The 15,322-nt window shown below is 41.2% G+C and overlaps 1 protein-coding gene across 2 annotated transcripts in view; it reads right to left on the bottom strand.

Moving 5' to 3' along the window:
* Positions 1-15,322, bottom strand: part of ME3 (malic enzyme 3) — a 140,202-nt gene that overhangs the window by 34,743 nt on the left and 90,137 nt on the right. For both annotated transcript variants that reach the window (XM_044284932.1, XM_044284931.1), the window contains exons 7-8: positions 14,733-14,836; positions 1,599-1,708 (exon numbers count right to left, since the gene is read on the bottom strand). In XM_044284932.1, the coding sequence (XP_044140867.1) occupies positions 1,599-1,708; positions 14,733-14,836 (214 nt within the window). The remainder of the gene's footprint in view (positions 1-1,598; positions 1,709-14,732; positions 14,837-15,322) is intronic.

The following is a 15,322-nucleotide window of genomic DNA, read 5'->3' as shown; positions in this document are numbered from 1 at the left end:
CAACATACCCCCAACAGTGTCAGGCCTAGTACACATACCCCAACAGTGTCAGGCCTAGTACACATACCCCAACAGTGTCAGGCCTAGTACACATACCCCAACAGTGTCAGGCCTAGTACACATACCCCAACAGTGTCAGGCCTAGTACACATACCCCAACAGTGTCAGGCCTAGTACACATACCCCAACAGTGTCAGGCCTAGTACACATACCCCAACAGTGTCAGGCCTAGTACACATACCCCAACAGCGTCAGGCCTAGTACACATACCCCAACAGTGTCAGGCCTAGTACACATACCCCAACAGTGTCAGGCCTAGTACACATACCCCAACAGTGTCAGGCCTAGTACACACATTGCCCAACAGTGTCAGCCCCAGTATATACCTCCCACAGTGTCATCCCCAATAAATAGCATGCCGCTGCAAGATGCTGTGGTAGCCATGCTGGTTCAGTATGCCTTCAATTTTGAATAAATCCCCAACAGTGTCACCAGCAAAGCACCCCCACACCATCACACCTCCTCCTCCATGCTTCACGGTGGGAACCAGGCATGTAGAGTCCATCCGTTCACCTTTTCTGCGTCGCACAAAGACACGGTGGTTGGAACCAAAGATCTAAAATTTGGACTCATCAGACCAAAGCACAGATTTCCACTGGTCTAATGTCCATTCCTTGTGTTCTTTAGCCCAAACAAGTCTCTTCTGCTTGTTGCCTGTCCTTAGCAGTGGTTTCCTAGCAGATATTCTACCATGAAGGCCTGATTCACACAGTCTCCTCTTAACAGTTGTTCTAGAGATGTGTCTGCTGCTAGAACTCTGTGTGGCATTGACCTGGTCTCTAATCTGAGCTGCTGGTGCCTGGTGACTCGGATGAACTTATCCTCCGCAGCAGAGGTGACTCTTGGTCTTCCTTTCCTGGGGCGGTCCGCATGTGAGCCAGTTTCTTTGTAGCGCTTGATGGTTTTTGTGACTGCACTTGGGGACACTTTCAAAGTTTTCCCAATTTTTCAGACTGACTGACCTTCATTTCTTAAAGTAATGATGGCCACTCGTTTTTCTTTACTTAGCTGCTTTTTTCTTGCCATAATACAAATTCTAACAGTCTATTCAGTAGGACTATCGGCTGTGTATCCACCTGACTTCTCCACAACGCAACTAATTGTCCCAACCCCATTTATAAGGCAAGAAATCCCACTTATTAAACCTGACAGGGCACACCTGTGAAGTGAAAACCATTTCAGGTGACTACCTCTTGAAGCTCATCAAGAGAATGCCAAGAGTGTGCAAAGCAGTAATCAAAGCAAAAGGCGGCTACTTTGAAGAACCTAGAATATGACATATTTTCAGTTGTTTCACACTTTTTTGTTATGTATATAATTCCACATGTGTTAATTCACAGTTTTGATGCCTTCAGTGTGAATCTACAATTTTCATTTCAGTGTCCGCCACAGTACCCTCCTAACAGTATCACCACAGTTGGTCACAATGCTCCACTTATTAATGGTGACAAATAGTAACATGAATGAGGTTGTCACAACTCCGCCCCTTACAGTAATATGTCAGCACGTTTCTTTTTCTTAAAGAATTTTATTCTTACCTTGAATATCATCATTGAAGGTGCAATATTTATTGCGGTATTTGTTGAGCAGCCGGAAGGCATTGGAATTTGCAAAATCTTCAAACTGTATCAAGCAATTCATTCCATATCTGTAAAAGAAAAAAAGCCACTGCTATTTACATACATCGCAAATGTGGTGTGGGGGTCATTGTGCTGAATTTTATCCTGACACAGCAACACTCATGTCCATTGGCTGCATCTAGTAGAGCAGCTCTGCTCCATTAAAGTGAATGTGGCTGAGCTGCTATCCCAAAACACAGCCTATGAACAAGAGGGGCGCTGCTCCTGGAAAAAATTTTTTTTTCTAATCTAATACAAACTTTTTAAGTTGAGCATATGTAGTGCCAATTTTTTGTAAACTATATTCGGGCCACGTAGCGACATAATAGCCTGGGGCAATCACAAGCACAAACATCTTGATTATATAGATTCTTCCCTTTTTGTGCTTATGTAGGGTCTGCAGATGAGCAGCCGTCCCCCCAACCACTGGTGCCGGTTGGACCGATGTAAAGCAGACTACAGACATGAAGTAATAAAATTCGGACATGGGTCGATAATTGTCCAAACGATCGCTCATAATTATTGTTCAATGTCAATTTATCCATTTTTGTAAAAGGTTCTTTAAGGTGCCCATACACAAGATGAAAGTCAGCCCAAATGGCCAATTTTGGTCCTATTGACCAACCATTATTTGAAAGATTAGTACGAACGACCATCTGCAATGGCCGACAGCAGACTTCTGTCTGCTGAATATGTGATTAGACCGGTTGGAAAATCTAGTCCATGGTCAACAGGCTTGGACTGGCTCAACAGAGTACCAGAGGATCCAATGCTGGGCCCAGACTCTAATACCATAGTGGGCCCCAAAGGTCCAGGAGATAAAAAAAATACATTTGGCTGCCCTTGGAGCCAATCAATTACCACTAAGGTCTCTCTCTTTGATGCAAGACCTATTAAACTTTATAGGGGTTGGGTCTCCAGAATACTATACATGTATAGTACGAGTAGCCAAAATCCATCGATCATTTTCAATTTTGCTCAAGGATATGGGCATGTTACTGGTGGGATCAATCATAAAAATTATCCCACGGACAACTGATTGGCCACAATGTGGTCAGTCGTGATCTCATGCGTATGGCTGGCTTTAGACTTCTTGACACAGTGCAACAGATTAACAAAAATATTTTTTTTAAAGAAATTACCAAAACAAAATTCCTGTGCCCCACTCCAAATCTGTAAAAGGGCCCCAAATATGGTGCATCATTTATAATAATGGTCTCCTCCTATAGAGAAGAGGAACTGTTTGAGCTCCCACAGGCAACCTCCTTACTTCCTATAGTTATAGTATATTCTTAAAGGCGCTGTCCACAATTTACACATGATGGCCTATCCTCACGATAGACCATTATGTACCTGTTCAGTGGCTATCTGACACCCTGTACCCTCGCTGATTAGCTGTTCAAATAAATGGGCCTGACCTGCAATACCAAGCACAGCCACTATATAATGTATGGAGCTTAACCCCTTAAGGACTCAGCCCTATTTCACCTTAAGGACTTGGCCATTTTTTGCAAATCTGACCAATGTCACTTTAAGTGCTGATAACTTTAAAACGCTTTGACTTATCCAGGCCATTCTGAGAATATTTTTTTGTCACATATTGTACTTCATGACACTGGTAAAATGAAGTAAAAAAAAAATAATTTGTATAAAAAAATACCAAATTTACCCCAAAATTTTAAAAAATGGCAAATTTCCAAGTTCCAATTTCTCTACTTCTATAATACATAGTAATACCTCCAAAAATAGGTATTACTTTATATTCCCCATATGTCGACTTCATGTTTGGATCATTTTGGGAATGATATTTTATTTTTTGGGGATGTTACGAGGCTTAGAAGTTTAGAAGCAAATCTTGAAATTTTTCAGAAATTTTCAAAAACCCAATTTCTAGGGACCAGTTCAGGTCTGAAGTCACTTTCTGAGGCTTACATAATAGAAACCACCCAAAAATGGCCCCATTCTATAAACAACACCCCTCAAGGTATTCAAACTGATTTTACAAACTTTGTTAACCCTTTAGGTGTTCCACAAGAATTAATGGAAAATAGAGATACAATTTCCAAAAATCACTTTTTTGGCAGATTTTCCATTTCCTTTCCTTTCTTGGCAGATTTTCCATCCTGCCCGCTTTTATTCTATTTTATTTTATTTTTTTAACTATACGCAATTGACAAGGGTGAGTCATATTGGGCAAGAGTACCTATTTCCAGAAAACCAGTGGAGAGCCTCCTTTTTTGTTATACTTTGAGATTTTCCATTTTATTAATTTTTTTCCAGTTACAAAGCAAGGGTTAACAGCCAAACCAAACTCAATATTTATGGCCCTGATTCTGTAGTTTACAGAAACACCCCAAATGTGGTCGTAAACCGCTGTACGGGCACACGGCAGGGCGCAGAAGGAAAGGAATGCCATACGGTTTTTGGAAGGCAGGTTTTGCTGGACTGTTTTTTTTTTTACACCATGTCCCATTTGAAGCCCCCCTGATGTACCCCTAGAGTAGAAACTCCAAAAAAGAAGTGGCCCCATTTTAGAAACTACGGGATAGGGTGGCAGTATTGTTGGTACTAGTTTAGGGTAGATATGATTTTTGGTTGCTCTATATTACACTTTTTGTGAGGCAAGATAACAAGAAATAGCAGTGTTGGCACCGTTTTTATTTTTTGTTATTTACAACCATCATTTGACAGGTTAGATCATGTGATATTTTTATAGACCAGGTTGTCACGGATGCGGTGATACCCAATATGTATACTTTTTTTTTTTATTTATGCAAGTTTTACACAATGATTTCATTTTTGAAGCAAAAAAAAATTAATCGTGTTTCAGTGTTTCCATAGTCTGAGAGCCATAATTTTTTCAGTTTTTGGGAGATTACCTTGGGTAGGGTATGATTTTTGCGGGATGAGATGACAGTTTTATTGGCACTATTTTGGGGTGCGTGTGACTTTTTGATCGCTTGCTATTACACTTTTTGTGATGTAAGGTGACAAAAAATGGTTTATTTAGCACATCTGAGGGGTTAGGTCATGTGATATTTTTATAGAGCCGGTCGATACGGACGCGGTGATACCTAATATGTATACTTTTTTTTATTTATGTAAGTTTTACACAATAATAGAATTTTTGAAAAAAAATATAATTATGTTTTAGTGTCTCCATATTCTGAGAGCCATATTTTTTAGTTTTTAGGCGATTATCTTAGGTAGGGTCTCATTTTTGGCGGGATGAGATGATGGTTTGATTGGCACTATTTTGGGGTGCATATGACTTTTTGATCGCTTGCTATTACACTTTTAGTGATGTAAGGTGACAAAAAATGGTTTATTTAGCACAGTTTTTATTTTTTATGGTGTTCATCTGAGAGGTTAGGTCATATAATATTTTTATAGAGCCGGTCAAAACGAACACGGCGATACCAAATATGTATACTTTTTTTTTATTTATGTAAGTTTTACACAATAACAGCTTTTTTCAAACAAAAAAAATTATGTTTTAGTGTCTCCATATTCTGAGCCATATTTATATTTTTTTTTTTGGGCGATTGTCTCAGGTAGGTGTTCATCTGAGGGGTTAGGTCATATAGAGCCGGTCGATATGGACGCAGCGATACCTAATATGTATACTCCCCCCCCCCCCCCTATTTTTTACCATTTTCATTTTTTACTTTATTTGGGGAAAATGACGTTTTTGTTTATTTTTACTTGAAACTTTTAAATATTTTTGGGGAAAACTTTATTTTTTTTGTCCCACTTTGGGATATGAACTTTTGGTGGTATATTCCTTTACAATGCATTCCAATACTTCTGTATTGGAATGCACTGGCTGTATGAGTAACACTGTGTGTATTACTCATACAGCTTCCGGGACCTGTGAGATCCAGGGGGCTGGATCTCACAGGCTTGTCACCGGAAGGCAGCGCAGATGCCTCAGGAAGGCATCGTGCTGCCTTCTATGCCATCAGGTCCCCCCCCACAGCGCCATTGGGACCCGATGGCACCACTGCCGCACCAGGTAAAAGCTGCAAACCGCAGGTCTAAATTGACCTGCGGTTTGCGACGATCGCCGACATGGGGGGGTCTCGGGACCCCCCCCCGCGCATTTAGCCGAGGTGCCTGCGGGCGGCGATGATCGGAACACCACATGACGTACCGGTACGTCATGGGTCCTTAAGGACTCGGGAAACATGCCGTACCGGTACGTCATGCGTTCCTAAGGGGTTAAAGGGAACCTGTCACCGGGATTTTTGGGTATTGAGCTGAGGACATGGGTTGCTAGATAGCCACTAGCACATCCACAGTACCCAGTCCCCATAGCTCTGTGTGCTTTTATTGTGGAAAAAAAACACGATTTGATACATATGCAAATTACCCTGAGATGAGTCCTGTCCCTGACTGATCTCAAGTACAGGACTCATCTCAGGTTAGTTTGCATGTGTTTTCAAATCGTGTTTTTTTTCCACAATAAAAGCACACAGAGCTATGGGGACTGGATACTGTAGATGTGCTAGCGTTCCCTTTAAAGGTTGCTGTTCTGGGGCAGTGCAAATTCAGCTCCCCTTTCATACTACGGGGCCACTATGGCAGAATTTTCAGAGACCCACACAGCTTCGTAGTTATACCTCTTACTCATCTCCAAATGTTTCTATGTACGGAACTGAACCTTCACTGTGTATTCAGATGAAATCATCAAGACCTAGACCCTGCTCATCACTCATTCTAGACCTCAAGGGGGTGAAGACTTTATCGGCAGCAGATAATCCAATAATGGTTAACAGAAAAGAGAAGGAATACAAAAATAGCCGTGACACAATGACTCCGAGCAAAACTGAAGATCCAGTGCTACTCCGAATGTCAACTCAGCTGAAAGGACTGATCCGGGGGATTCTTCTTTTGGCTACAGGCAATGCTATAGACAGTGCTGTCATTCATCCACCTCCTTTATGTCTACTGTAACGTGATGTGGACACATGGGAGGCTTAATAACCGAAAACCGATACAGACCCTTGAGGGCTTCTTTTAGACAGTGACCTCCCCATGAAACGCTCCATTGACAACACCTCCTCTCTTGTAGACAGTTGTCCTAGATCTGGGTTGAATCAGTCTTCTGGTATTAATGGGGACTTTTGTATTGAGAAACTAGGTGTTATGTCATTCCAGCAAACATGGCAACAGCTTTTATTCCCAAGTGAGGATGAGGTCAGCTCCGACACCCTGTGTATTGTCTGCACCTCCTCAGATGTTTTGTTCTGCAAGAATAGGGGTCTACATATTGTCGGAGACAGTCTTGGATTTCACGTCTATATCTTGAAAGAGAAGGCATCAAAACAGACGTTTCTTTAGCTAGATCGATTTGTAGAAAGACCAGGATGGCTGCCATTTCTGATAAGGGTTCTGTAAGGGTTTTTGCAACTTTGAGTTCTGAACAGCAGATCTACTGATCTATAGGGGTTTTTATATTCTTGAGGACCCAAATGATATAGCCAAATTCATCTCTAACATAAGAATACTTAATAACCGCTAAGCTGAGGTCACAAAGTTTGAAAATGATCAAGTGTCACAGACTTTAAGATGTCAGATGTAAAAGAGTAAGAGGCAATGCCAGACATAACTAATATCAATGTAAACTGTGCACTAATCAATCCCAGGTTACAAAGAAGCTTATGTTTACATTTCACATTTCTCGGGCTTCAAAATGATTGTCGGAATATTCCTCGTCTTTCTTTATAATTATTATTACATCAGTGCTAAATACTATAATACTGCACCATGGGAAATAAGTACTAGAATATTGCTTCCTATGCACAAGAATATACAGTATCTATTAGAATACTTCTACCCATGTACAAGAATATAACTGCTATAATACTGCTCCTATGTACAAGAATATAACTACTATAATACTGCTCCTATGTAGAAGAATATAACTACTATAATACTGCTCCTATGTACAAGAATATAGCTACTATAATACTGCTCCTGTGTACAAGAATATAACTACTATAATACTGCTCCTATGTACAAGGATATAACTACTATAATACTGCCCCTATGTACAAGAATATAACTACTATAATACTGCCCCTATGTACAAGAATATAACTACTATAATACTGCTCCTATGTACAAGAAAATAACTACTATAATACTGCTCCTATGTACAAGAAAATAACTACTATAATACTGCTCCTATGTACAAAAATATAACTATTATAATACTGCACCTATATACAAGAATATACCTACTATAATACTGCCTCCTATGTACAAAAATATAACTACTATAATACTGCTCCTATGTACAAGAATATAACTACTATAATACTGCTCCTATGTACAAGAATATAACTACTATAATACTGCCCCTATGTACAAGAATATAACTACTATAATACTGCTCCTATGTACAAGAATATAACTACTATAATACTGCCCCTATGTACAAGAATATAACTACTATAATACTGCTCCTATGTACAACAATATAACTACTATAATACTGCCTCCTATGTACAAGGATATACCTACTATAATACTGCTCCTATGTACAAGAATATAGCTACTATAATACTGCTCCTATGTACAAGAATATAACTACTATAATACTTCCTCCTATGTACAAGAACATAACTACTATAATACTGCTCCTATGTACAAGAATATAGCTACTATAATACTGCTCCTATGTACAAGAATATAACTACTATAATACTGCTCCTATGTACAAGGATATACCTACTATAATACTGCTCCTATGTACAAGAATATAACTGCTATAATACTGCCACCTATGTACAAGAATATAACTACTATAATACTGCCACCTATGTACAAGAATATAACTACTATAATACTGCCTCCTATGTACAAGAATATAACTACTATAATACTGCCTCCTATGTACAAGAATATAACTATTATAATACTGCATCCTATGTACAGGAATATAACTGCTATAATACTGCCTCCTATGTACAAGAATATAACTACTATAATACTGCTCCTATGTACAAGTATATGACTACTATAATACTGCTCCTATGTACAAGAATATAACTACTATAATACTGCTCCTATGTACAAGAATATAACTACTATAATACTGCCTCCTATGTACAAGAATATAACTACTATAATACTGCTCCTATGTACAAGAATATAACTACTATAATACTGCTCCTATGTACAAGAATATAACTACTATAATACTGCTCCTATGTGCAAGAATATAACTACTATAATACTGCCTCCTATGTACAAGAATATAACTACTATAATACTGCCTCCTATGTACAAGAATATTACTGCTATAATACTGCCTCCTATTTGAAAAGAGGTGGGGCAAACTTTATTATGGTGGCTTGTGAGTTCTGATACTGTGTCCCCCACTATATTATTCAGGATACCAGGAAAGTTAGGTGACCACATCTGCATTACCGATATGAAACTAGGAAATATGTACAAAATCTGCCTCTCCTTGTGTTAATTTTTTTTCCATACACAGGTGATTTAGATCTATAAAATACAACTGAGTGAGCTGAGCTGGTATAGTCGTGAGGCGGGTGGCACTGCGGCCCTGCCAGGTGTCCTATATTTAGGATACATCAGTCAGCACCCCGGCGTTGCCCTCCACAGCCGTTATAATAAGCCACCCGCCAATAAATCATAGAAAGAACAACATGGGGCTGTATGGAGAGCATAGCTGGGCGGGCGGCCTGAGCACGTCACCGACTATGATAAATGGAGGCGAAGCAAAATCAATAAACAACAAAAAGATAATCCCGTTACTTCCACTTATACTAATGGGGAATGAATGCAGCAAACCCCCCGAGGCCGGCAACTGCCCATCCATCATACTGTAAATGTACGGGTATCACAATTAGCTGTCAAACTTCATGGTCAGGGAGTGTTTTTCATTATTTTTGTTTCATTTTTCTTTTTTAAATAATGGATCACTTTGGCATAAGTTTCATATATTTTTCATCATCGGAACGTTCAGTATAACATTGATAGATTGAGTTAAACCATACCAAGAATTTCCAAAAAAGGACTACATTTTTCTCTCTCGAAACTCAAACAAAAAAATTCTGACTTCTTTTTGACATCACTCATGTATAGCGTCTCCCCCCCCACCAGCCTTATAACTTGGGAGCTCAGGGATCTATGCCCAAAATATGAACCTCCGTATGTTATGCATCTTAGGTAGGTCTTGGAAGGTTTTCCCATTTAAATCATATGTCATGAAACTCTAATCGATGGAGGCTAATCACGTTGACCTCTATCAGTCCTCAGAGCCCAGTATTCATGATCTCCCATCCTCAGCCGACCGGTGGCCATATACCCGCCATCTATCTCCAGTACAGTCCATAGGAGAAACTACAAAGTGCCATCAGTCAGCTGTTTTACATCTTTACTACTGAATCATGATACGAAAGCAGGGTGAGTAAAAGGTCAATGCTTATCTGGTCAGTAGCCCACAGGCTACCCATTGGTACGCACTCTCTCGACAAGCTTGATGATTGTTTCCATTAAAAGCCAGAAGAATAGTGAGTGCAGCTCTGAAGTATAATACTGGATGTAACTCAGGATCAGTAATGTAATGTATGCACACAGTGACTGCACCAGCAGAATAGTGAGTGCAGCTCTGGAGTATAATACAGGATGTAACTTCGGATCAGTACAGGATAAGTAATGTAATGTATGTACACAGTGACTCCACCAGCAGAATAGTGAGTGCAGCTCTGGAGTATAATACAGGATGTAACTCAGGATCAGTACAGGATAAGTAATGTAATGTATGTACACAGTGACTGCCCCAGCAGAATAGTGAGTGAAGCTCTGGAGTATAATACAGGATGTAACTCAGGATCAGTACAGGATAAGTAATGTATGTACACAGTGACTCCACCAGCAGCATAGTGAGTGCAGCTCTGGAGTATAATACAGGATGTAACTCAGGATCAGTACAGGATAAGTAATGTAATGTATGTACACAGTGGCTGCACCAGCAGAATAGTGAGTGCAGCTCTGGGGTATAAGACAGGATGTAACTCAGGATCACTATAGGATAAGTAATGTAATGTATGTACACAGTGACTCCACCAGCAGAATAGTTAGTGCAGCTCTGGAGTATAATACAGGATGTAACTCAGGATCAGTACAGGATAAGTAATGTAATGTATGTACACGGTGACTCCACCAGCAGAATAGTGAGTGCAGCTCTGGAGTATAATACAAGATGTAACTCAGGATCAGTACAGGATAAGAAATGTATATACACAGTGACTGCACCAGCAGAATAGTGAGTGCAGCTCTGGAGTATAATACAGGATGTAACTCAGGATCAGTACAGGATAAGTAATGTATGTACACAGTGACTGCACCAGCAGAATAGTGAGTGCAGCTCTGGAGTATAATACAGGATGTAACTCAGGATCAGTACAGGATAAGAAATGTATATACACAGTGACTGCACCAGCAGAATAGTGAGTGCAGCTCTGGAGTATAATACAGGATATAACTCAGGATCAGTACAGGATAAGTAATGTAATGTATGTACACAGTGACTGCACCAGCAGAATAGTGAGTGCAGCTCTGGAGTATAATACAGGATGTAACTCAGGGTCAGTACAGGATAAGTAATGTGTGTATACAGTAAATCATTCTATATAGATTATATCTACACTCGCACTGTAAAATGTGTTATTACTCTTCTAAAGGGCATCTCCAGTCCTGGCCCAGGTCACTCCTAACCACAATAGGAAACAGGTGTAAAACTAGGATAGCCTGACATATCAAGGTTCTAAAAAGACATATTTGGTTGTCAGGTATCATATAATGTACTGTAGTAATCATGGACGTATGATATATGAGCCATACATTATATACTGTCCTGCTCAGGATACTCGGGAGCCTGGTACAGGCGAGCAGGGGAATTCCTTGGCCAGGATAATATGTGAGATAACAGATGGACGATGAGGTCTCTGGGGCGTCTGTCAGCGCTTACAATGTGGTGATGCAGCAAATCTCTGGACAGCGCCTCACGTGTTTTCTATTCCGTTCTCATAATTGGAAACAGGAAAAACAACATCAGAGATTTCATCCAGAGCTGGGAAATCCCAAGCTGACAAAAAGGTAAGATTCTCCCTAATGATTCTTCGATCAGCTCTGGGTTCCTGTTCACGCTCATTAGTTTTATACAAACCAACGCCTACGCAGGAAAACGGCGCAGATGGTAGTGAAACCGGTGTCAATGTCAAAAACAGCAGAAAGTTACGCTAAAGACCTACTGAAATCCAGATCTCGTCATGAAAAGGCAGGGAAGATGAGCCATCTTCTAGACAAGGGCTCCTAAAACCTTTTCCTTCACCCCCTCACCGGCTGTTAAAAGCTATGCCAATAGAGGGACATGCATGCGGCAAAGCCCCCAATTTCCCGATAGTGTACGCCCCACCGGGCCCCCTGTCTACATGTCCTTTTGTGCTGCAGCTCCCTCCCTAAAAAAGGCCACAGCTTCTAACAGAAGATAGGGCTCGAGGCAGCTGAAGATTTAAACTGAGCATGTGCGACCACCTCAGTGAGGTGGATGGAGAAATAAGTGAAAGAACAAACAGCAGGTGGCGCTATACAGATGGATTTCAGTGAATAACACTGTAGCTATACTTCATTTTTAATTACATGCAGTTACAATAGTATTCAGATACTGGTGCTGGTTTGAAACATTTAGAATTAACCCCTTTAATTAACTCTTCAAATTAAATTTTACAGTGATAAAAAAAAGAAGACACAAATAATATAGTGAAATTCATTCAATTGGGAACGAGTTATCAAACATTCCAGAATATTGGATGCTGATAGACACGTATATAAAACCCACTTTTGAGGGTAGAGAACCTTCAGAAAGGTTAAAGGGGTCCTCTCATTGGATAAGTCGCAATAAAACCGTTTAACCTGAGACATGCTCGCTTGACAGTTGAACATCACGGTCTTGGTCCCACTTTCCTAGGTGCCCGCACAGATGTTTTATAATATGCAAATGAGCCCCTAGGAGAAACAAGGGCAGCGTTGTTGCACCTCTTTGCTCCCAGAAGCTCCACTCGCTGCCCTTTATGCTGACAGGGCCAGGCAGTGAAGACTTACTCATGCCTGGCCCTGAAGTCTCATGGAAGCTCGTTCAGCGCACAGGGATGGTGAGTGTTTCTGTAACGCCCCAGAGGTGCATTACCACCTTTTACACCTCCCCACTATCTTTTATGGTTAATATAATGTCATCATGCATATTTATTCCATGTCCTGCACATTGTGTATTTGTATTCCTGATTTTGTAACTGTTAACATGTAATGTGCCTGGTTCATCAGCAGGTGGCAGCAAGCTTGGCAGAGCTAGTTTATCTGGAATGGAGCCTTTCTTTCCATTCTAGCCCTCTCTAGAGAGGGAGGAGTTTTACTTATTGAAGGTCATTTGAGAGTACCCCCTCTAAGGGGAAGGAAGCAGGGCCTCATCCCTGCTGGACGGCCCCTGCTGAAGCCAGCTGGAGCACCTTCAGCTCCTGCTTGACCTGGAGGCCCAAGTTACAAGCCTCAGGAGCCAGGAGTAAAAGTTTCCTGGATAAAGATAAAGATAAAGAGAGAGAGAGAGAGTCAGGCTACAGAAAGCTAAGTGCAGAAGAAAGGAAAAGTTCCTATTTAATCCTGTCAGCAAAGCAGACCAAGAGAGAGCAACTGATGTAGCAGAGTCGAGTGTGTTTGCCTGCCAGAATTCATGCCAAAGCCTGCTGGTAACTAAGATAAGGGCCTTTGCACACGACCGTATGCCCTCCGAGACATACGGTCCATGAGCGGGCCATATGTCCCAGAGCGGCATTGATCGTGCGCACAGGAGTACACAGCATCATAGATTACAATGATGCTGTGCACATTGGGCCGCCCGCGGGGCTATTGTCCCACACTCCTATGATCTGGGACATATGGCCCGCTCATGGACCGTATGTCTCGGAGGGCAAACGGTTGTGTGCAAGGGCCCTGATGGAAGTTTATTCAAGCTGTTATCAAGTTCATCACATGGTCTGGGCTCAATTAATCTCAACATCCCCTTAGCCAACATCCTTTTTTCTGCAGTGGACTAGATCCCAGGATATCCAGGTAGGAGCACCGTGACACATGCACAGCCACATCTAAAGGGACATTGTAGGCTACCCTTACACCACTCTGGAATTCCTACACCTGGGTACCACCATATCACTAAAAAGGGGCCCAAAATATTTATGTGGGTTTCCACCGGGTTCTCCGGTTTCCTCCCACACTCCATAAGACATACTGATAAGGCACTTAGATTGTGAGCTCGATTTGGGACAGTGTGATGCTAATGTCTGTAAAACGCTGCGGAATAGAGTAGCGCTATATAAGTGCATGAGATAAATACATATGTCTCAGTTCTAGACACCAGGAGATGCTGAGAGTCTGGTGCGGTGCCGATACAATTTATGCCATAGGCCGTCGGTGTAGTACCACTTAGAACGTGCTATTCCTGTCACCTTTATTCTTAGCAACTCCATCTTACTCACACATTCTGCTGGTTGGGGGTTTATTGCATTTTTACCCTTAGGTAAGCAAAATTTTTGTCTTAATGTTTTTATAGGCGGTGAGTTTATCTCGTTCTACAGTGACACTGTGGTATTCCCAACCAGACATTTATCAGTAAGACATGCCATAAATGTCCGAGAGGTGAGGGTCCCTGGGACCTGCTCCTATCTCAAGAATGGGGCCCCACATGCATGGCTTTCTCCATTTACTACTAGAGAACGAGTTATTTTTGAACTTCCCATAACCGTGAATGGAGAGGATGCCCCATGCCTCCATTCAATGCTAAAACATCCAAAAACTTCCCACGTCTCACGCAGGCGCACCATACTTTCCATTTATGGTGGAGCTCCAATCCCCAAAAAAAAAAAAAAAGTTCCCAGAGGTGAAACCAGCACCCATATGCCATAAATCTCCAGGAAGACCTCTAATGCCAAAGAATTAAACTTGAAATATTGCGTATCCTCCACTTACTTGTTGGTCACAGCCTGCATGAACTCATCAATCAACTCGTCGTATTGTTTCCCACGAACCCTTTTATGTTTCAGTCCAATATATAAGGGGTCATTCAGGAGGGTCTGAAAAAAATAAATAAATAAATCATAAATTACTTAAAATTTCCCTGTTCGGATACATAAAGGGAACTACGCCTCCACACAGTCAGACCCGGGACTACAGCCTCCATGCGCGAAAACTGCAATAATGCACAATAGTTCTCAAAGTCCGAAATACACCTCCAGTGTCAACAGAGGCGCCGACTAGTGTTTGGTGCTGTCCCCCATACTACACACTGCAACCCTGCTTGTTGCTGTGCATTCATTGAGACACAAGATATATTTGGGTGTATACTCCCTGATAAAAATCTTTTGGTCTGCAGTCACCTCTAGAGGGAGCTCCCTGCGTACAGATTCAGGCATGCTTCCTCTAGTGGTGGCTGTCAGAATTGTCTCGTTGGGCGAGGCATACAAGGGAATTTCATCTTGATCCTCATCTCCGTTGCTATGTTAGAAGATTGTTTCATGTTAAGAATTCCTTTAAAGAGGTTCTCCCACTAAAAATATTCT

This window comes from Bufo gargarizans, chromosome 3, assembly GCF_014858855.1.
Source record: "Bufo gargarizans isolate SCDJY-AF-19 chromosome 3, ASM1485885v1, whole genome shotgun sequence".
Taxonomy (NCBI): Eukaryota; Metazoa; Chordata; class Amphibia; order Anura; family Bufonidae; genus Bufo; species Bufo gargarizans.
The sequence above is the reverse complement of the archived record's forward strand: the minus strand, read 5'-3'. Positions and strand labels throughout refer to the sequence as shown.